The sequence below is a fragment of the Leptonotus elevatus genome, chromosome 4, assembly GCF_054856555.1.
Source record: "Leptonotus elevatus isolate MCC_2025b chromosome 4, RoL_Lele_1.0, whole genome shotgun sequence".
In the NCBI taxonomy this organism is placed as follows: Eukaryota; Metazoa; Chordata; class Actinopteri; order Syngnathiformes; family Syngnathidae; genus Leptonotus; species Leptonotus elevatus.
This window is the reverse complement of record NC_141242.1, coordinates 17,188,420-17,212,742: the sequence shown is the minus strand read 5'-3', so window position 1 is coordinate 17,212,742 and position 24,323 is coordinate 17,188,420. Positions and strand designations below refer to the sequence as shown.

General features: G+C 38.3%; 2 protein-coding genes across 4 annotated transcripts in view; one reads left to right on the top strand and one right to left on the bottom strand.

Moving 5' to 3' along the window:
* Window positions 1-19,534, bottom strand: part of LOC147175869 (tripartite motif-containing protein 44-like) — a 50,265-nt gene extending 30,731 nt beyond the window's left edge. The window contains exons 1-4 of one of the 3 annotated variants that reach the window (XM_086074475.1): window positions 19,345-19,534; window positions 15,778-16,328; window positions 13,262-13,339; window positions 3,879-4,166 (exon numbers count right to left, since the gene is read on the bottom strand). In XM_086074475.1, coding sequence (XP_085930601.1) covers window positions 3,879-4,166; window positions 13,262-13,339; window positions 15,778-16,278 — 867 coding nt within the window. In that variant the 5' untranslated portion in view covers window positions 16,279-16,328; window positions 19,345-19,534. Of the gene's footprint in view, window positions 1-3,878; window positions 4,167-13,261; window positions 13,340-15,777; window positions 16,329-17,081; window positions 17,226-18,537; window positions 18,649-19,344 lie in introns of those variants that run through there. The other 2 variants (XM_086074477.1, XM_086074476.1) reach the window with 2 other exon arrangements.
* LOC147175866 (inactive serine protease PAMR1-like) overlaps window positions 1-24,323 on the top strand; it is a 114,108-nt gene that overhangs the window by 16,625 nt on the left and 73,160 nt on the right. The gene's annotated exons all lie outside the window — the stretch shown is intronic.

Sequence of the window (24,323 nt, the reverse complement as noted above, 5' to 3'; positions counted from 1 at the left end):
TTAAGGAGTTTGGAACCGGAACCCTGCCTTCCTCTACCTCAAACAGAGACAGGATAACCACCAGCAATCAATTAATTAACTCAGCCCATCATTTCTCAGCTCGAAAAGCAATTCGCAGCAGAGATACAACCATTGCTGATGCAAACCTAACCCTCTGCAGCATCAAGAGTACACTAAAGATACTGTAGCTGATGGTAATCTACCACGAATATAGCAATGTGATGTTTTAATTTGCAGCCACGGAGCAGTAAATGCTTCTTCAGTTTTTAAATGAGAGGTGAGGGAACGTGTTAACTGTCACTGAGTTTAAAAATGATGGAAGAATGCAGATATGCCACAGGCTTCTGTAACACTGAAGCTCAATACACAAGTACTGATACCAAACTGTAAATATATTATTTCAGGTAGAAGTCATCTGTCATAAACTGCTGACCAGCATAGAGAGAGAGAGAGAAAACGGGTACTGTATCGGTAAGAGTATACAATGGTTAATTTATTTCATTAGAACCATATTGAGTGTTATTCTGACCAGCCAATAGCAAGTAATTGCTTATTGACAAGCTTGTCTTTACAGCCCAAGTTTCTGGCTGAAGATTTAAGGCATTATTTAATTACAACGAAGCCATTGGCAATGTTTGCTTCATGTTAAGTATAATCAAAGAGATGCCAATTTGCCCTCGGATAAAAATGTGTGTTTTTTTCACTTTGTAGGCAGAATTGTTTGCCCAATTTTTAGACAAGTCAGCCTTGGAATTGAATGACTACAGTTAAATTATCATGGGTAAAGTCAAAGGACTAAGGAATACAAATCACTTTAAATCTTCCTTGCAGAAGAAATCTCTTTGGATCCAGAGGACCACATTTGCGCAAGGATCACATTTGAACTGCATCAGAGTTGTGTCTATAAGACTGGATTAACTTGAAGTCAGCAGTGTCACACAGAGGCCCATGTTGTACACTATATAAACACTTTCAGTGAAACTCACCTAAGAATTGAAAATGTAATAAGGGATAACTGGTTGGTTGTTTGTGTGAGCCCTGCGATTGGCAACCAGTTCAGGGTGTACCCCGCCTACTGCCCAAAGACAGCTGGGATAGACTCCAGCATGCCTACGACCCTTGTGACGATAAACGGTTCAGATAATGGATGGATGGATAAATATGGTGGGTCTAGTTATGTTTTTCTAGCATTTCCAGCACTTAATTTTTTTAAGTCTTTAAACACACTTAACTCATTCACTCCCAGCCATTTTCACAGAAGCAATCCCTTTCACTGCCGGCTGTTTGACTGATTTTGCAAGGCCCACAGAATATTGTGTTCTATTGCTATAAAAACATAGAACCTACCAAAAGAGAGATTAGAGTCTCTTCTTTCATCAGGAAAAAAAAAAAGTATGCTTCTATCTGTTTCCGTTTAGCAGCAATTAGCATTAGAATATAGCTAGGTTTCATCATTATTCACAAATCTGTTTAAAACAGTGGGGGAAATAGCTTTCTGCAACATGGCCCTATAGTTGATATGTTTTGCTATACTGCCATCTGCTGGCCATTTGTGTAATAACTACCATTTCTTCAACCGTTCTTTGCAGTTGAGAGGCTGCATCAAAGCCTTCTGTATGCTCGAGCATAAAAAAACAAAAAAATATATAAATACGTCTTTGTGACACTTAAAACATTTCAAATAGAACGTATTCATACGTTTTTGGGAGCAAATGAGTTAAACAATGGAAACACATTGAACCTCGAGTTACGAATTTACCAGTAATTGGTTCGGTGCCCCAATTTCTAGCTCGAAACATTCATAAGTTGATGTAATGATTCCTATTAAATGAATGGAAAGCAATTAATCTGTTCCACCTTTTTTTCTTTTTTTTTAATCATTGTGTGGTTAAAAATAAACATAGTACAATACAAATATAAGGAAAAATGCACTCTTATAATACACAAACAACTATTTATTTATCTTTAACTTTAATTAGGGACTGGAGAGGGAACAGGGAATAGGAATACAGTACAGCTCAATTGAAAGAGTCTTCTTCCATAATAACATGGGGAAAATCTCATTCATTTTTGTTAATGTCTGTTACCTTTGTGATTCATTGGTTGATTTTTGCAAACCGATCCAGTGAAACTTGTCTTTTTCTGTTCAGAAAAATGTCATTAAATTGGACGTAATTTCAAGATTAATGTGCTACACATTTCTTTTGCTCATTTTGTAATTATTTGATTCCCTTGCACACGCTATAGCCAGCAAGCTCTCTAAATCAAAGCAACAACAAAGATATAGTGCTGGTGTCTACCTTGCCTTTAAACGTTTATATTATACTTATTGTATATCATTGAACAACAAGTTCACATAACTTGGAAAAGCGCAGAAAATTTAAATAGTCATACAGGTGCATTATGCACATTATAATCAAATTATATATATATAAAAAATGCTAAGAAACATGCAGTGCTTAATTCTATCATGGCCAACATTGCTATAACTACTACTCCATTTCCTCCTCAAAACCATCAGCTTCTACTTGATCTCTCTGAAAAACATACTTTTGTACACTTTCAATTAAGAGAGCATGGTGATATATCTTTACTTTATAACTGTACACATTTATAGACATGTTTAACGATTGATTTACGTCAGGAAACTGACCAACTTTAGGCTTAACATGCATCATTTACAATTTCATATACAAATGTTATATAATTTCGCATTGTTTCTCACCTTAATTTGTCCGGTGCTCCCGACAGACCTCGACTCCATCACATATATCTACATATTGCTTTAAACACTTTTCACGTGTTTAGCACTCGTGAAACACATAAAATGCATGTTCAAGGACGACTTCTAGTTCACCACCGCTTTCGAGCAGAAGATCCGAATATTGGTTTGCACGGTCATTTCATTTGCCGTGATTCCATCCATCCACTCATTTTCCAAACCGTTTATCCTCACCACGGTAACAGCTTTTAGATGGTAATTGCTTAACATTTTCTCTGCTGTCAATGTCAACACGTTCACTAGCGTAGATGTTCGCTACCGTCTAAAACAGGATGTGACATGTCGCTTTCTTCATCGTGAGTTCAGCTTTGACGAGAGGGCTTTCCTTTACTGCCCGGGCCATTTCGGGCGAAATAACCCAAAACTGAAGTAAAACGTGCATTTTAAAAATGTATTTGTTACGGGAAAATTGCAGTGTTTGGACAAAGTTGCGTGTAAGTGTGATTTTGCGGGAATTTCTTGAGTTACTCGACGACGACACACTATTTGCGAATAATAATTCATTTGTTGGTACCAATTAGGTGGAATTGGACAATTTTCTCACAGTGTGCCTCGGCACAGTGGTTGAAAAACACTGCTTTACTAATCCAACTGATGTGTAAGATTTAAACACGTACTGCTGCATCTCATGCTTTGATGTGCACAAACACGTCACATTTGGGAGCTTCCATAGATACAAAATATGTTGTATAATTGCCACATAATAAAGCCTAATTAATGAAGTTGTGGACATTTGAAACAAAAAAATTCTTGCATACTTGTGCACCAACAATAATGTAATAATAAATGCCTGACGTGTTAAAACATTTACAAAAATGGGACATACATATGATCATGAGCTTTGTAATTTGAACACCACAACATTTTCCATATTTACATCTGATTTAGCACTAGTTCCTAAAACCACACAGCCAACACCAGCCGTAAATTTTCGAGGCATGGCTGAGCCAGCTGACCAATAATGCATAAATCAGTGAGGTACAAAATGAGCATGTGTGTCAGATCGTGAGCCTTTTCGGAGTAGGAGACAGCAGTAATTGGCTGAGCAGTGTAAGAAGTACAGGAAGGTAATGAGAAAGAACAAAGGAAAGATTACCGTTGATCTATGTCCTGGTCCTGATGCTTCTGTGAGGGCCTCTGCTGCCAGTACTTGACCAATTTTTCCCTGGTCTAACAAGTATAACTGGTGTGTAATGCTGGCCACTTCTTCCTCGAGGCGCTCAGTTTGGACATTGATCTCTGCAATCTTCTCTGCAGCAGATGCAGTCAGGAATGCCTCTTTGAGATCTAACAGGTGCAGGGCCTTCTTTTCTTCCAGAGATACCAATTTGCGAAGTGCATCAAATTGACTGCTCACATAGGCCTCCAATTCCACTGAAGACATCTGAGTTATATATGAAAGGACAAGAAAAGTACACTTAATTCATTTAGAAAAAAAAAACTACTGTATAGTTAGTAATAAAATATACATTTATTATAAATCTGTCCCACCTTAGATACATTTATTTTATTTTGGAATGAGGCTGTAACGTAAAAAAAAATGTGTGAAAAGTGAAATGCTGTTAGTAATTTCCTAATGCACAGTATTACTGTATTTACACAATTAGTAGGAATACACTGACTCAACTGCACTTGGGGTAGTCCTTCACTAAATGCCTTTATTTGTAGTCATATAATTTGCATGAAAAACTGTTAGACTACACTTTATATCAGGTGAAATTGTATTTAAATGACAAAATAAGGTTTATTATGGATAAATGCAGGGAAATATTAATTTTTTACATATACATAGTATGCTGGAGCCCTCCAAAATATTTTATAGAAGCCTGATTTTTGGGGTGTCAAGTTGGTGGTAAATATAAATCACATCAAGGCAGACCATTATTAAAAATAAGGTAATGAAAAGGATAAATAATGAAATTCCCAGTCACGTGAAGGATGTTAATAGCTGCACTTTTAAGTCTATGTTAAACAGCTCTAAATGGGTTCCCCTCAGAGCAATTAGTTTGTGCTGATACAAACACTCATATAATAGCACTCTGGCGAGCATCTCCTCACCAACATGCAGAGGACCTCATAGACTTACGCGAGTTAACGGGTCAGCACATTTGATAAGATGATATAATCACATCTTGCCATAAGTCAAACAAGTGTAATGAGGCAAGGTAATCACTTCACGGGGAAAGGAAAGGGTGATAATTGTTTCATTTGGCTTTATCTTTTTAGCTTACTAATTAATCTACATGTATCTCAATACACAAACACAATGCTCCCACTGGTAAGGTTTTATCTTAACTGCCAAGTTTCAACACGACCAGCTCTAAATGATCCGTTGATAGTCAGTGGTAAAGGTAATCATGGAATAAACACATCCTGTTTTAACATCTCTAAGAGTCTTGTTAAATTGTGTCATTACTAATATCTTGCAAATAGAGGTTTTGATTACAGATAAGTCCCATATATGTGAAAACAAAACTTTTCTTTAAATTAAAACATGTCAGCATATATTTGTTAAACAAAATGTGGAATGAGACAAATATCCTGTAGATCTACTTCAACATGTGAACATTACTTTCCAAAACCAAAATGTCTTTATGACGCTATGGCTAATTGATAGTTTGAAGCATATTCCCTGGAGGTAAACTTCATGCATCCCATCTGTAGATGGAGACCGCAGAGCCTCTTTCTACTACAGCAGGCCATCTGTTTGGCTTTCAAAGTAATTTAACTGCTCACCGACAGACCCTTTTAATCTACCTCTGTTTCCCCACCAAGGATCTCTTTAGTTATGACTCATTACTTGAAAAAGACAAAAACAAAACAAATAACAATAAACCGAGTCCTCCCAACCAAATGTCATGATATGAAACACCACAAGACCCATAGCATGATTTATGCTTGTAATGTGCAATGGTAACTTCCTTGGCCTCCTCCCTCCCTCCCTTTTGACAATGTATCTTACTTCCTTTTACTGTATTTATCACATCTTGTTTCCACATCTCTCTCCGAAGGGGTAAGAGGAATCATATTTTTAATCAGTCATACTCAACGAGGTCAGAGATTTATTTGACATGGCCTAGAAAGTAGAGGCATTTTGTCTTTATGCTTCAATAGCATTGATGCTATGGATACATGTTTGATGGTACATTATGACAACTAGGGTTTGCACTAATACTATGGGTGCACGGTATAGACGGTATTTTCAATATAAAAGTATAAATTTGCCCAAAGGTAGAAATTTGGACTGTACCGTCCAATTGCGGTAATGGATGTTGATTATGTCTTTGTATCCTCTTCTGTGTGTACTGCTAGTGTGACAAATTGTACACTCGCATCACTTTGCTGTTTATATTAGGGATAACTTGCACACTATTTTGGAAGACTCCGCTACTTAACGAAGTGTGGCTGGATCGCTAATGTGGCTAAACATGACAAAAGTTCGCTTTGCATCCAGCTTCCACATAGCTTAAGTCAATTATCATCTCATCTCCATGGACACGACAGCGACGCTTCATTTCTGTAAGTAGCATTACAGAAAGCAGGGCGAATACAAGGAGAAAGCCTGGAAGCCATTTTAATGAGAGCCGTAGAGAAGTATAGGATTACTACCTCAACAGTGCATCCCTAATGACAACTGTGCTGTGTTCCATCCCTTGTTTATGACCTGTATGGAATCATATATCAAATTAAATATAATTGTGTGACAAAAGTTCAGGAATTCTTTCAAGCCAGCACTAATTAATTTTTCATTCGATCTGTAAATATTTTTGTAGAAATTAAAGTATTGACATGTTCGTGCATATACCATTTCCTCTTGGCATCCTTCTGTCTCATAAGACAATGTAGTTTGCGTTTTTTGTTGTTGTTTTTTAATTGCCCACTAGGGCTTTAAAGTCCAATACGCAATTGGCAGATTCCATTGTATGTGTTTTGCTTGTGAAGTCACTTTATTGTGTTCTTGTGGATACCACTTGCAGTCTGCTTTGTCTACGAGTTCTACAATACGTCAATCACACTAATATATAACTAGAACACTTTAAAAGTTCCTAGTTCCAATGTGAAAAATCTCTATTCTACATTTTATTCTTTCACGTAGCAACAATCCATATTTGTATTTGCTTACCTTACGAATGCAGTAGGCGTTATTTTTATTGTTTGACAGACACAACACAAATACTTGAGCTCATATACTGTATGACACAGCATATTAAAAAACATCCATTTGTAAGTGGAAATATCCAAAACTATAAACTACTCAAAGAGAGCAGTCGCTCAAGTATGGGGTCAGCCTTTACAACCACTCAGTCCTCTCCCCTTTCACTTTCTATGAATGTAAGTGGGGGAAAAAGCAGTGAACATAAATCCACTGAACACTGCTGCGTCCATTACCCAAGCCACAACAGGAATTCTAACATAAATCTGACCACCCTTATTATCTTATCTGTCATGATCAGACACATTCTTTCCCTACCACAACCAATCTCTAGGACCTCCTTGACGCCCATCGATCTCTCTGCCCTCTCAGAGAGTTCTTGTGGCCTCAACGGCAGATGGAGCCTTGAAGCCAGATCACTGTTCTTTGTTTTGTGGAAGCAGCTATGTGCTCTACTAACTTTTATTTAGAGAAAGCATTTCCCTGAGAATGTGTCAAGCTTGCAAGGAAGATGCATTCATGCTTGCTAAACTTCATTTGCATTGCAGGCAAACTAAGGTCACAAAACGAGGCCTCAGGATAGTATGCCCATGAGAGACGATAAGCATAAGCGATGAGTGATGAGAGAGAAATTAGAAAAAAAAAATACGGGCAGAGGTAGAACATCACGCTACACAACTGGTTGCAAGCTATGTCTGCTTGTGGCACTTTTATTGTATAACGATTATTGAACACTTTAGATAGAAAAAACAGCAAGCGCTATTAAATAATGATTAGTTGGTAAAATTCTTCCAAAAGACCTTTAATAGTTAAAGTTTAAAATACCACTGATTGTCAAGTGGTGTGAAATTTGTTCTCCGCGTTTGACCTGTCCCCTACGGGAGCCACTGAGCTGGTAAAAATATTAACAACACATTGAGAGTACTGTAAAATCTTATGTATAACACACACACACACACACACACACACACACACCCCACACCCCCCCCCCCCCCACACACACACACAAATCCCAAATCGAGGGGAGGTTATCATACAGAACAAACGAAAACGTACCTTTGGGTTGTAAGACAACGTAACTCACATATGCTTCACATATTGTCACTAAAATTACATTTAAAAGCAGTTATATAGTTAGAAATAGAGCCCTCAGCTAAAGAGAGAAAGAGATATTTTCAAAAACATGATTTAAAAAATATTTTTGAAAGATCGGAATCATAATGGGAAAACAACCGTTTTAATGCTGAATTAAAAAGCATTTACAATTTGAGATGTTTTGAATCTTTATTCATTTCATTCACTCTGAAAATAAAGCATACTACAAAATTGGGGGACTGTATTATACACAAGTACAGAGGGGAAAAAAAGCCTTTTAAGGGTTTTAAGGTATTTGGGCGTATTACTCATGGGGGACTGCGGAAAATAGGTTTGTCTTCAACAAAAACAACATGTCCACAAGTATACCCATGCCGTACTTCCTCGATGTATATAAGATGTCATGTTACTTTTTTATTCAATTCCAATCTCAAAAAGTGATAACACCAAACTACTAAATGTAACTTTTATACAACCATTGGTTACCACACATTTAACGATAGAAGTTATTTTGCAGTCAAATAACATGCCAGTAGCTTGTAACATATTAACAGTGGAAACTTTTATATTATCTGACCTTCACACGAGGTTTGCTTAACATGTTGCCGTGCCCATTAGTTGTCAGGTCTGCTGCCTCTTGCCTCTCTGTATGTGTGTGACTCTGTCACAGAGTCACTGGCATCCAGCTCATATTCATGCACTCTTGCCTTAATCTGAACCTGCGCTTATATTCCTCTCAGAGTTCTTGCACCAGCATCCTCTCCTGTACTCCTGCTTTGTTCACCTCACCTTACCCCTTGCCTGCAAGTATCCTGCACCTGTTCACCTCATTGCACAGCCCTCTCCAGAGTTGACACCCCTGGCCCATTCAATAAATATTCATCACATAAATCTGTCTTCTTTCCATGCCTGCACTTGGGTCCTATTTCTCACACTGCTCCCTAACATTAGGCAACCTGGAAACAAAAAAGTTCAATGATGCACTCCAGATGGCAGAGATGTGATGTGCAAACAACACCAAAACAAATATTTTCCCAATACAATACTTTTTTATAAAGAAAGTGCAATACTTTTGAACAAAATCCTTCGACATTATTGTGAGAATAAATAGGCTGCGCTACCACATCAGAATAAAATTCGTACCTTGTTTTTCAGAAATGTTGTCATACAGGTCAACTTTAAAAGCACATGAGCATTTTTAAAGTTTTTGGGACTAGAAGTGCAACAATGAATTGACAACTAATTGATATAATTATTTTGTATATGTTTTTGATAAGCAATTAGTCCTTTCGATACCATTTTTTTTACATTTAGAATTGGTAAACGGTACTTCATTTATATAGCGCTTTTCTACCTTACAAGGACCTCAAAGCGCTTTACATTTTGACTACTCATTCACGTATTGATGACGCAGCATCAGGAGCAACTTGGGGTTCAGTATCTTGCTCAGGGATACTTCGACATGATCACAATGGCCGATCGAACCCACAACCCAGGGTTGCGAGACAGCCACTCTACCACTGATCCACGCCACCCCAAATTGTCCAAATCCTCAGATATTCAGCTTCTCAACAGTAAATATTCTCCCATTTCTGTCAATTTGAAATAATGTCCTTTAAAAAAAAAAAAACTTTTGAGTCAAAACTTTTTCCTCTGAGGACCACAAACAGAAAAATTTAATAATGCAAGGGCCACTAATTTTATTTTTTACTTTAATTCATCAAGCGCCCTAAATCAGTCAAGCAAGTAATTGTACATGGTTTATTAGTAACAGTTTTTTTGAAAAACAGTGACATGAACAGCTTTCTATAAGGCAAATACTGTAGTTTTGGGTTTGGTAAGATTTTGGGGTGGTCAGAGACCCTGGACATTGAAACAGTTACTTGAGAACCATTTATGTGATATGTTCACAATATAGACTTTGACACAGCAGTAATTGGAGGAAAGTAGGTAACCACTTTTGCCTGTAAAATTTAATTATCTTGACCACAGTGTTGGGAAGAGAAATGCTACTTATTAAATCGTAAATTGTTCATTTGCATCTTTGCATATTTAGAAAAGCGTTACAGTACATTTGCTACCATTAAATTTGTGGCATATATTGATTGGTTTTATTAAGCCAATCAATATATACCACAAATTTAGTGGTAGCAAATGTCATTTTTATTATATGCCGTGGGCCATAGTTTGAACACCACTAGAATAACGGAATGAAAATTAAAACACGATTTCTTCATCCAATTCATAGATCAATTTATTATAAAAATAAAAATAAAAATCATTAGTTGCAGCCCTAAAGTGGACACAAGAGGGAGATGAAAACATAAGAATAAAAAGTTTGTTGTTGTTCACCTTTTAACTGGTTTTGACAGAAGCCCAAGTAGCAAGCCAAACCACCTTCTTTAGGAATGATACTGAGTCACTCAATTAAAATTCTGTGAGCAGAGGCAGGGCTACAGACTTACAACGCAATGGGAGAAGGGGGTAGAGAGGAAAAGTAGGAGGAGAGAGGATAGGAGGACAAAGTAGACAAGAGGAAAAACTATAAACAACTGATGTAAAAAGAAAAACAAGCTTTTTAAGCGCCTGCTGATTTTGACGGTTTTACAAGGTAGAGAAGAGATGACAGATCTCGCCAATACACACATACACATTTGTGACCAGGCTTTCCTAGGCTACACAGACCTTTGAACCACTTTACTAACATTCATCACATCTTTGCATGTGAATGTGTCAAAGGATTTTGAGAGGTGAATTTCCCTTTTATGTGAAGAATTAAGCGAGGTGAAGTTTTAAAGTCATTTGTAGTTTAATCTCAACCCGTACATCCTTTTCCTCCTCAAACTCTTACAGCCATTAATACAATGCAACTCTAACTTGTGCAACTTATGTCTCGCTCTTTTACTAGCTCTCTCACACAGAGACCTTTCCTTACCAGAAGCCGTCACTCTGATGCTTGCCTGCCATGCATAATAATGCAAGCGCTGACATTTGGGAGTGCAGAGAGGACACACTGACAAATCCACATAATATCTCTACCATGGCCCCGTGAGGAAGCAGGAAAGTGGCTGGTGCAGTGCACCTGTATACTGGAACAGCAGATGACTGATTAATATAAAGGCAGTCCTAGGGGCAGCATTGATATTTCAGTGTGATAATAAGACAAACTTGGCTAAGGTGCCAGCTGCCAGTTACTCAAATTAACCTTCTACAATATGCCACTACACTTAGGTCAAATCTCTTGCAGGAACTTAACAATGCTCCTGTGTTCTCGTTTTTCCCAACCAGTTAACGTGGAGCTACATGGGTGGCTGATAGAGCAGGAATACAGACGCTGTCAATGATGGATGACAGCCCGAGAGCACAGTAGCTGTACCTGTCCTTGACGCTCACTTTGGCATTGTGCACACAAGAAGGGCAGTCAAATATGTCCCGTGATGAAAATTATTCTGTTTTGCAAAATTGTGGGTAATTTTTTAAACTGTGACTCCTTTTCACAACATTATTTCCTATGGCTGACTACAGAAACGTGTACCATAATAAAAATCATAGTGTTACAGTCTATGGTAGTGAAGTACCATGATTTATATAGCGCTGTTCCACCTTACAAGGCCCTCAAAGCGCTTTACATTCGACTACCCATTCACCTACTGATGACGCAGCATCAGGAGCAACTGGGGGTTCGGTATCTTGCTCAAGGATACTTCGACGTGGTCACAATGGCATGGGATTGAACCCACAACTTCTGGGTTTAGAGACGACCACTCTACCACTGAGCCACGCCGCCCCGATCATTTAACACAGTGGTCCTCAACCCTGGTCCTCGGGGACCGGTATTCAGCCTGTTTTCCATGTCTCCCTAGCCAACACAGGTGGGAATCGTTATCAGGCTTCTCCAGAGCTTGCTAATTAGCTGATGATATGAATCACCTGTGTTGGCTACGGGAGACATGGAAAACAGGTTGGATACCGGTCCCCAAGGACCAGGGTTAAGGACCACTGATTTAACATAACTAAATGTAGAACACTTGATAAGGGTAATCAGATTTATGATGGCCAAAACAGTATGCAGTGGAGAATAAGCTTAAGAAGCACTTTACACTACAGCCAACTTGTTTGAAGCAAAGGCACGGCTTTATACCATCCCACACCTGTGAAGTTATCATTTAAGGGCAGGCGAAAGGTGCAGTATTATCATCGTTTGAGGTTTTAAAAGGTGCTACCCACAACAACTCTGTATAATCAAATTTAAAACAAGGCTATAACTCGATGATCGTGTTGGTGTCTGCTCACATTTGATCTATTACAGTTGTATTTATATTGCATTAATCACTACATAAATTAGTTGAGCACTGATAAGTTACAAAAGCTGAACCAAGATCACATTGACAAGCAGCAATAAAATGCTGTAAGTGAGCCCTCTCTCTATTTTCTGCTGCCATTGAATTTCTATCAATAAGAATGGGAAATTAAGAGCTGAAGCGCTATCAATATTAAGTCAGTGTCTGTAAGTGTGAGAAGAGTAACAGACAAGGAATACCTTACAGCTGTGTTAAAATTAATCAACTCAGAAATTGTCCCTGTTGTAATTACTTAGAACGTTATTTTTGTAGCATGGCACTGCATTATATCAAAAAGTTCAGTCCATCCATCCCATGTATTATTTATTTGGATGTTCTGTAAGTATTTGCCACTGTTTGAAATGCATAACACGCACCCCGCAAAATCCTTGATTCAATTAACTGATTTTGGTCTGCAAGGGTTTGGGGCCCAGCTAGAGAAAATCTGGTTAAACGTTTTATTCTCAGTTTTATGTAAGACAATGTCACAATTAGCCTTATCGTGAATGTGAAGGCGTGACATCAAGTGAAGTCAGTAATCACATCATAAGTCCCATGTATCTTACAGTTCACAACCTCTATATATCTGCATGAACCGAATCCAGGCAAGTTTTGTTCTGTGAATGGTAAGAAATGATGAACATATGTATAAATTAAATGTATAAATCACAGGGTAAGTTACTAATCAATTAATCTCTTCCTGATTACAGACTCCTCACTGCTGTCGTCTTTGCCACTCCAGTGTAGCCAAAAAACAAAAAAATTACGAATGAAAAATGGCTCGGTAAAGAGTCATGACACTCCATTTAGATCACGCAAATATAACATATTGTCTTTAATTGGTTGTGGTGTTTTTGTATTCACTTTGTTCATTGAGATGTTTGGACTCACCTCTGATTTTGTCCACTTCTTTGCGATCTTTTCTTCCATCTGTCGTGTACAGTCCAGCAGGTCAAGATCTTGCCTATTCTACAGCATACAAACGCACAAATAGGAGATGCACGTTGTTATCAATGTATTGGTATCACTAGTAGTATTAATACATGCAGTATCGGCAAAGATCTGTGAAACTCAATTATAGAAACGCTCAGTATCAATTGCTGGAATGGCTTCTCAAATAGTTTTATCAATACAATGAGGCGGGTAAGGTGAAGTTTGAGAGGCAAACATTGAAAAACTCAAACCAAAGGGAATCCATATCACCAATACTGCGATTCTCTCACAGGAATACACAGAAAGAGGATAAAAAAAGATTGAGTGGTTTTAGCATAAATAATACAGCCTTGGGCTGTGAGTGACCCTCTTTGTCTCGCGCCAATCCATATGTTGCCCTGATGGAAGAGAAAGGGTTGCAGCTAATGTGAGTTACTTTGTTTTTCAGAGGCTTAGCCGCAGGCCAGAGGACAACAATGTTTCTACAGCAATGCTATAACACTCCACGATGCTCATTGTTTCTGTGTTATATTGTATATTTCACTGCTAAAATGTGCGGCTACTTGTACTGGGTCATTTTAACAAAAAAACTTTTGGTGGAGATGATGTGTCATCATGTTACAAATGCAATTACTGCTGACACAATTTGTGTGTGACACAGGTTGTCTTACAAATTATCTTAGGGTCAATTTATTATTATTATTTTTTTTTACATAACATACAATATTTAACAAACTTCTGTCCCTGATGGATACTTAAGAGTGTAACCCGTCTCCCACCCAAAGTAATCTGGGATAGGCTCCAGATAAATACAAGTGTTATGAAGTTCCGGATGGGTTGATTGATAAAATATAGAAGGAATTAATAAAAGTTCCGGATGGGTTGATTGATAAAATATAGAGGGAATTAATTTATTCCATTTTTTAAGGGTCACAATCATTAAACCTTTATTAACTGTACAGTAGCATTTCAACTTTGACTCACTGTATAATAAAACTAGGGCTGCAACTAACAATTATTTTAATAATTGAGCTGTCAATTACTTTGGCGAGTAATCAATGACTGGTATTTAAAACAGATAAAACATGTTTAATTTTCATCCTTTTATTCAAAAACAGGACATTATTTCAAAACCAGAGGGCAGAAAATGCACAAACTAATTATGCTGCATTTACTGTTTTGGTCTGTAACAGAAAATAGGCAGAAATATTGATCATTGTTTTCCAGCGTCAAAGCAGATTTTGCTAATTTCTCTAGATTAAACACTTAGATAGTCATTCTGCTTTTAGGGAGGACGACAGAAATATGAGTATTGATTTTCTATTATGAGGCAGAAATTCCAAGAATTTAGAAAATTCTAAATTAGACAAGGTCTACAAGCATTAATCCATCCATTTTCTTAACCGCTTGTCCTCACAAGGGTCGCGGGGGGCGCTGGAGCCTATCCCAGCTGGCTTCAGGCAGTAGGCGGGGTACACCCTGAACTGGTTGCCAGCCAATCGCAGGGCACACAGAGACAAACAACCATCCACACTCACAATACAAGCATTAAATCGATAACCAAAAATGATTAACAATTAATTAAAAAAATTGATTAGTTTATGTTATTTAGATTTTTGAGGCATTTTCTTTCAGATAACATTGATTTCAATTTTTGGGTCATTTGACTTCAACTGTAGCTCTCTTATAGGTAAAATTGTAAAATGTGGAAATGTGGGCGGGAAAAAGGTTGACTAGCGTTTCACAATGGATTGTGTTTGACCTTAAGTGTTGCACTGTAGTAGACAGGTCTTACATCTGTCTTTTTTCCAAGGGGTCTGTTCTGCGTAAATGCCACTTTAGAAAAAAAGTGAGACACCGCGTGTTCTAGAGTATATTCCACTTTTGGCGGTGAAATCACAGCCGTAACAGAAGTGTCCTGTGTGCATGGGAATACTGCAAGGTTGCATGGTGTACTGGTGTTAAAAATGTACCACTACACAAAAAAGAAATACTACTATGTGTTTTCAATATTGACGGTTCAGTAGATAGTGGACACAACAGTTCTCCAAAAATAGGTTAAATGTGCTTGCTTTAAGCTATAGTCGCAGTGTAAAATGGTATAAAAACAATAAATGGCACATAATTATTTTATTAAATATTCTCCACTGCACAATGTTATTTTGAATTAATGAAAATTCCAAGAATTCTAAGTTCTATATTTTGTCATCTATGATTGCATTGCTTTTACTGATGATTTAGGTATGTGCAGTGGTATCATTTCAGTATCAGTATCAAGGTATTTTAAAATTTGTTGGGTTCTAACTGGGTTCTATGTATAAGGCAAAGGTGGATACATCCTCGGTCTTCTGTTACTTGCTTTGATGCGGCTATTTTGTGAACGCTGTGTAACAGATGCCACTGATGGTGACTTAGAACATTAATGCCGCTATGGCTTGCATTATAAACAGTCATGTTCCATGCGCATGACTTACCTTCTGCCACATGTAAGCGTCATACAGCGTGATAATCTCATGTCCCTGGTGCTCACCCTGCATAGCACACACGACACAGATGATCTTTTCGTCTTGTTTACAGTAGAGGGAGCCTTCCTGCCCATGCTCTTCGCAACGTAGCCTAACTACTGACACGGTGTCCTTCTTCACTGCATCTTTAGCAGCCATGTCCTCCCGCCTATCTTCTGAACCCTCAGCTCCCTGCAGGGGATTCTTGGACCCATGGCCATTCATATCATCACCAGTTGCTGCTTGCCTCAGATCTGCATTTTGTTCATTGTTTGAGTTAAGGCCATTAGCATGTGCCCCCTCCTTGTTATATGGTGCTAGCGGGTGATGTGTACTGCGCCCATGTCTGTCAGCATGCAAACAGCAGAAGGCAAAGTTGCAGGTGTGGCACACTTGCGTGGCTATTTGAGCCTCGTCAGGCTCACATGCATCACATGTTCCATCCATCAGTGGTAGATCCTCCTGGCTCATGACTCCTTCCAAAGGTTCTTCTTTGTGGTCTCTGAATGCAGATAATACACCTGGTGGCAGATGGCAACATCTTATTGAAGACACAGGGTGTACTGTAAAGTAGATGACTGCATAATAACCATGGCCTTCTGTGTGAGTGGTTCCATTATTTGCGCAGTGGGAAAAAAAGACACACAAGGCTAATTCATTCTGATATTCCAAAAACAGAATCCACTGGATGGAGGGAGCACACAGAAGCAGAAACAGGTTTAACCAAAGCACATGACTTTACAAAAGCAGGAAAATCTGCAGTCACGGAACTATTTGAGTGCAAACACACGCCCTTTGTTTACTGATTCACATTAAGTGCTGGCTGTCTGTGTAGGTTGATGCCTGAACCCTCGCTTACAGAGACAACACATTGTTTGCAGTATGGAACAGAAAAAAAACATGAAACATTGTGTCTTGACAAACATTACAATATAAAGTATTTATCTTTCGATAAGTTTGAATTGAATCCCTTCGCGGTAACGCTATATATCATGATATGAAATTAAGAGTAAAAAGTAAAACCATTTTAAATGATTAATTAGTTGATGAATAAATCGCTTTTTAATAGATTCATTATATACTCCATTAGAGAAGCTAAATTACAAAATAAACAGAGATAAAACTGATTTCCTGTATACACTATTGCTGCTGAAACAATGCAAATTTCTCCACTGTGGGTTTGGGACTAATAAAGGTTCTTTCTTGTATTGTAATATTGCTTAATGCTATCTTGGTTGACAGTTAAACAGCTGTAAACCCTGTAGTGCACTCACCATCATCAAGCCTTTTTTTGCTCGGTCACGGCAACTAATGGAAGCTGGCTGTGTTGTTTACCTCGCGACGGTCCTACATTGTAACATTGGAAAGTGGAAACACGCAGCCAGAAACTCTCAGCTTGCGTAAGTTGGACAACAACAATAGGCAAGTAAGACTACATTTGACATGATTCTTAGACACGGAAGCAGGAAGTAGTTCTAATTTTGGTACGACGAAAACATAGACGCTTGTTAGCAATTAGATGCGGATGAGAATGAGAATGTGAATGTAAGCATAATGGAAGTAATATGAATTAAAGACGACAAACTGAAAAGCTGACATCCATACATACTAGGGATGCACTGAAATGAATTTTTTTGCCCAAAAACAAAAACCGAAAATGAGAAATGCTTGGCCGAAAACCGCAAAGCTGAAAAAAATTATGGCATTTTTCTGTTATCAATGCATTTATTAAAATCAATTAAAATTATAATATTCTTATAAAATATTTAGGCCTATTTAGCACTGGCATTTTAACAAAGCACCATATAAATTGAAATACCTCCACACCACAGATATGTTGGTGAATGGTACATTAAACACCAAATGTGGGGGTGAGCAACTGAGCATTTTTATGTACAGTAGTTCGCACCGGCGGGCACGGATGCGTGTGGTGCGGTGCGGATGGCGCATTTGTAGACTATTTGGAGTGGGGCACCGTGCGGCGCACCTAAAATTGTCACATTCACATTTTCACCAACTTTAAAAAATAAATAAATACATTTCTTCACAATCGACTCGGGGAAAGGACTGCGAAGTCACACATGGCGTCCTGTACAGATCTGTAGTCACCCGGAGATAGTGGTAAGTGTTTACTTGTTTAAAACCGTTGATAGTGAAGAGGGTCTTCCGCCCAGATTTAGTCATAACTGTTTTAATTATTTATTTCCTCAGTAGAACATTAATCTGTGGATGTGTCTTTGTGAGTGATGTCGCAATATTCTGCCAAGTGTCTGTAATCAATGATGTGTTTAAAGTCTGATGGTCATGACTGGGATCTCATGACTGGGATCTCATCAACAATGTAATCAATGATGTGTCTAAAGTCTGAAGTCCAGGTGGGCTGTTTGGAACTGCCCTTCAAGATAGTATAAAAAGGTTGTAAGTGTCTGTCATCGACACACTAGCGAGGAGCAGTTGTGCTTTTGTAAATCCGCTGTGTCCAAAATATTCTGCAAAATAAATCCTTCCAAGGTCCTGTTCACCGATCTCAAGTCTGTATTCAATGAATCAACAATCTCTCTACCCGAACAACAACGAACACGCAGAAGACAAAGATAGTCTTCTAACAATAGCAATAGTGCTAACATTAGCTAAAGTATTTAGCACGGCCACCAGAATGCAAGTGAAAAAGTGGAAGCTGGGGCTCTCATCAAACAAAAAAGGACAAAGGAAGGCGCTGCAGGAGCTCACCTGTAGTGCAGTACCCGGCTGCGCTCTCTCTTTCGACATAGTTTACCAAGCGATGCCCCTCTCCTTCTCCGGTGTGCACAATGAAGCTACCGGTACTCACAAAAACCAGCGAGCAGCGAGGCGGGCACTCACCACCTCAATTGGTGTTTAATTCAAACAGATGCTTCTTTGCAGCGTTTTTTTTTTTTTGCTTGCGTCACCACATCCTCTTTCGGCCATATTCTTTCAGATTAAATTTTATTTCGACCGAATGCTGAAAATGCATATGTTTTGCCATTTTCGGCCGAAAGTTTTCGGTGGCCAAATATTCGGTGCATCACTAATACATACATACATCAGGCACACCACAATACAATGTTATTTTATGCATTATGTATTTTTAAATTAAACTAATTATCCAATTGCAATAATAGAATGCAATTCTCCTGCATTGGAAGATGTGTGTTCTTTTATTTAATTATGTTTCCACAAATCTAAAAAAAATTGTTGTTGTCAAATTTACAGTTCAATACATTATTTTACAGAAAATATAAGGTCCACCTATAGTGAATTTAATCTGTGTTTACATGTGCTTGTGGTGGAAGGGGGCAGGGTCGCCAAAGTGGGATTTCACACAGAGTGCTATTCAAGCTCAGACCGCCACTGCCGTTCCTACTGGCAACATACACACACATCTCGCAGAGGAGGGGGAAAAAACTCTTCATTTTAATAGCGTTCATACATCATTACATGTGCATGCGTGATATTTGCAGGCTTCTACCTTACACGAACGCACACGGTACTCGGGAGTGTATTAAGTTTACTTACCGATCAGTGTTTTCGTGCCTCCACCACGGCGTTTCTGACACGGGATTGATTAAGACAAGTCACCTGAGGAATTAGCTTTACATCTAGCGTCGTAAGAGTACGCGACGGGTTTTAACTTATATTACTGATCTGTCTCATGAACTTTCTGCTTACAGTGGAAGATTGTAGGGAGGAAAGTTTACTTCCTTGTTTTCCGACTTCCGCGTACGTCACACACGTCACGTACACGAGTGATATTTAAAATTCTGTTTAAACAATACGTAATAGCGTGAATTCAAATTTCTAAAATAAATCAATTAGAATTTGAGCATAAATTATTATTGTTGATAATTATATTATAATAATGTTGAATACAAAACATGCTTTATTCCAGATGCTAAATGTTACTGATGAAGACAAAAACAAGCAGACCTTCTTCATTTTATTAAGTACTTGTATTCCTAGATGTTATGTTGTTAGAAATGCATATTGGTCAAGCTTTCAATTTTATTTTATTTTATTTTAGTTTAGTTTAGTAAATTAACTGCACTCAGGTTGAGACCATAATGAGAATGACAAGCATGAAAATGAGCTTGCATAAGACAGTTTCTGAGGATTTAGGGGGAAAAAAAACTTGTTTCTGTAAACAGTTTTCCAGATGGCTTGTTTCAGACGATCTTGCAGATAACAACTTTCGATGTAAAAATCCTGTGCTGGGGTGTTGTTGTGGTCGGCAATTGTGAGACAGGTTGGATGTACAGTTCTACTGAATTTTCTTAAATTAGCTTATGATATAATGAATATTAAATTCACGAGAACCTTGATGGACATTGCTGCAGTCAGCATACCAAGTACACGCTCCTTCACAATTTACAACATCCTTGTGCTGTGTGATAGCACTCCACATCTTAGAATGGCAGTTTTTTTTTTTATAGACAGCCTAAGGCACACCTGTGCAATAATAACCATGATGTCTAATCAGCATCTTAATATATGCCGCACCCATGAGGTGGATGAATTATTTCAGCAAAGGAGAAGCGCTCACATATTATGAACAATATTTGAGAGGAATAGGCATTTGATTTTGCACAAAATCTTAGCTCTTTGCATTCTGCTCATGAAAAATAAGAGCAAAAACCAATGTTGTATTCAATAGCCTACAGTATACTTTTTATGTATATGAAGAGGACATAAAATTTGCATTGCCCCCACACCAAATCTACATTATACACTCTAAAAAAAGTTGGGTCAAAAATAACCCAACTATCGGTCAAAAACTGGGCTGATCCTCTACTTTGGTCGATTTGCCCCAAGTTTTAGTTAAGAAATGGGTCTTTCAGCGTAAAACAACTCATAAATATTGGTCAGATCCTTTACTTGGGTCATTAAAAAATATATATAATTTTAAACCCAGAAAGTTGGGTCAAATTGACCCATAAAGTGGATTGGTCCATTTTTTATCCATAATTGGGTTACTTTTGACTCAACTGTTTTTAGAGTGTACTTTGTACAAAGTTATGACACATAAATGGGCTATGTTTATCAACCTCGGGAAGCAGGAAATGTTTTGGTTTAATTGGTAGACATAATGTGCATTTTAAAGTAGGTATTAAGTGAAGTTTCCTGCTGCTTTCTCCTTCTGTTCTTTTTTCTTCATAGGCCAGCCCTGACAGACAATGGAAAAGCAATAGATGTCTAGGTCAACAGAAAGAAGAGACATTCTAACTGTTCTGTGTATTGTGCTCCAAAGAGGCTGCAGAGCTGATCTTCTTCACAAAAGCAGGATTTGGCCAATAATTGTTGTCCTCCCTCTGATTTGAAGGACATGCCATAAACAACCATAAATAATGTTCCAAGAAAGATGAGAGTCTCTACTCCAAGAGGAGAATGGTGGTATTCTTGCCAAAGAGAAGGGGATTGCTTCCAATGATAGATAGCTACAAGTCAGGTTTTTATGGTGGCTCAACGAAAATACAGTTAGCTGCAAAAATCAAATATTGCTCTGCATGATATATGCTGACGTCATATGATTGCATTCACTTTTCAGCCATTGCCAGTATATGTGAAATATTTTAGGACTGGAAGAGTAAACAAAAGGTCAGGACCCATCCATCCTTGGTTAATTGATATGAATCCAATTGGCATTGGGCAAAAGGAGGCCCATACCTCTTTCATTTGCAAATAAACACAAGTAAGAAAGAAGCAGTGTAATACTCCAAACAAGAAAGAAGGAGTGTGAGGTTTCATATTTTTTTGCTAGAAGAATGGATGCGAAACCTGTACTTGCCTTATGCATCATTTTAACTTTGTTTTACTGCTTTTCAGTTCATTGGTCATCTTTAGATGGGATGTCCTCCAGGACATCTTAGAGTGATTTAGTCCCTTTTTTTGTCCCCAATCGCAATTATATGTTAATTTCCTGGCTACTCATTTTTTCCTCTTCATCACTTTGTGGATGCTGTTGTTTTTCTCCCCTAACTTGTCATAGCTGTCAACTGTAATGCTATCATTATCTTATCCAGCTTATCTTCATATTTCTGTACTTCATCACCACAAGGAGGTAAAGTAGTTTAAAGTCGGCATATCAAATCTGCTGCCTGATTAAGTAGGCCCTACTTTAAGTACCGGCTGGTAAATTTGGTTCTTAATATATCTGAATACATTAACAATCCCGCCCACAAACAAACAGCACACACATTTTAATTCTTTATGAAAAACGTTGAATGTTTTGTTTTCGATGTGTGTATGAGTGCGAGCAGCAGGGGACAAGAGGGACATAAAAGGTAGACGGTAAATATAAACAGTACTTCCCTAATATTACTGAATGAATCAAAAAGATGAATCATGATGAATCTAAAAGAAAATGTTGTTTTACAGAGGGAATATTTTCTGTGACATGGTTTAAGTTGGACTTTTACTGAATGTGGCTTGTCTGTATGTGCATGCAAACTCCTTTGAAAGGCCCTCGCAACAAGCAGACTGACTTTGCTGTGGGTCTACATGCCCACTCAATTTAGGAAAAATGGCTGAGCAGTGACAATTTTTGGACCAACTCCTAAGCATTTCAGAACCAGAAGTTCAGGCACATTTCATGGAGGTTGATTTCCTAAAGCTCACACATGCTAAAAATACATTGCCTGGTTTTAAGCCATACACACAACACACAGACATTGGTCAGTCCGCCTCAGCATGCTCTCTGGGTGGTCGCAAGGTTGCGCAACGTCACCATGGAGGTGGATTAAAAATGGTACTTCATTTATTTTGCACCCTTACAAGGCCCTCAAAGCTCTTTTTGATTCTACTACTCATTCACCTACTGATGACACAGTATAAGGAGCAACTGGGTGTTCAGTATCTTGTGCAAGGATACTTTGACGTGGTCATAATGGCATGGGATCAAACCCACAAGTCCTGGGTTGGGAGACGACCACTCTACCACTGTTCCACACTGCCGCACAAGAAGTAGTTACCCACTGCCTCTGCGCTTCTTGTTTTCATCACAGCCGCATAACCCACCCCCAAACACACTGTTGCTTTGTGATTGGTTCAAACCACCAGTGGTTCGGATCGGTGAAAATCAGCGGGCTTGGTACAAGATGGATACTCGGGGCGGGGGTTTGTGAACTCACAAATACCATGAGAATTCAGCTTATAGGCAAGGTTAGACAATGACAATGCTCACCCCACAAGGTGGGGTTTATCAAAGACTACTTCCAGATTTATGCAGTGGTGAGGATGGAATGACCTGATCTCAACCCCACAGAACACTTGTGGGATGAGCTTTGGAGTGCTGTTCATGCCAGAGTGACCAACACAACCACGTTGTGCAAGAATGGTATGTCACCCCACAGCATTGTGTGACCATGCTGCTGACCAGCGTGAGGTGGTCAGGTACGACTCCAGGATTTTTGGTGCTAAAGGGTAGCTTGACAGATACATATGATGTCTGAGAAAATTAATTATTAATATATTTTTTAAATATAAAATAAAGTGCAGAAGTGGCTAAACTGGGGCTACACAGATTCCTGATGGTGTTATAGCAACCCCTAATCCCGCTCAAACGCTGTCCCCGGAGGAAGTGCCAGGCTGTCCTGATTGTTTTTTTTATATTTATTAAAAAAATTCCCCCATACAATAGAACAAATACAAGAAAAAACAACAACAAACAAACAAACAAACACAGAATGAAAAAAAAAAAACTGGTGGATTGTCACAAATTTGCACACAAAGCGAAAACATTTAAATGTAGATACATTTAAACGGACAGCAGCAGATCTTATAACACTAGTGACTAGAAATCAAATATTTGGTGGTTCATAATTAGCAATTGAGCAGTATCAAAAAGGGTTCCCACACTTTTACAAATGTATCTCCTAAATTATTTTTATCAAAACGAATCCGCTCCAGCCTTACATACTGTGTCATTTCATTTAGCCATCTATTGAAACATGGGGCTTGTGGAGTTTTCCAACTTAGTAATGTTCATTTCTTGACTACAACCATACTGATCTTGGGAACCTTTTTTTTGGTGAAAGGGAAAGGTCAACCCAAATTTTGCCAGTTTACAATCTGACTGAACCACTATTTTACATGGTTTAGAAAACCAATCAAATATTTCAGACCAAAAAAATTCAGTACAGGGCAAAGCCAAAACAAATGTGCAAGTGAGCCTTCAGCAGTACCACATCTATCACACAAAGGAGACACAGATGTAAAACTTTGAATTGAATTAGTCTGTACCTGGAGTTAATAGAACATGTTTGTATGCTAACCAGTCCTTCCTTCCATAACTCTTCTGAAACATCAACACCTAAATCTACAGCCCAGGCTTCTCTAAGATAACTGGTATCCACCGGTGTTTTAAAAACACTAATAAAGCGAGGGTTCAAATGTTTCGACTGTGGCTGCAGAAGTAAAAAAAATCATAAAAGCTGCATGATGGTTTGGCTATGAATTCTGGAATATGATCCTGCACAAAATGTCTCATTTGGAGGTAGCGA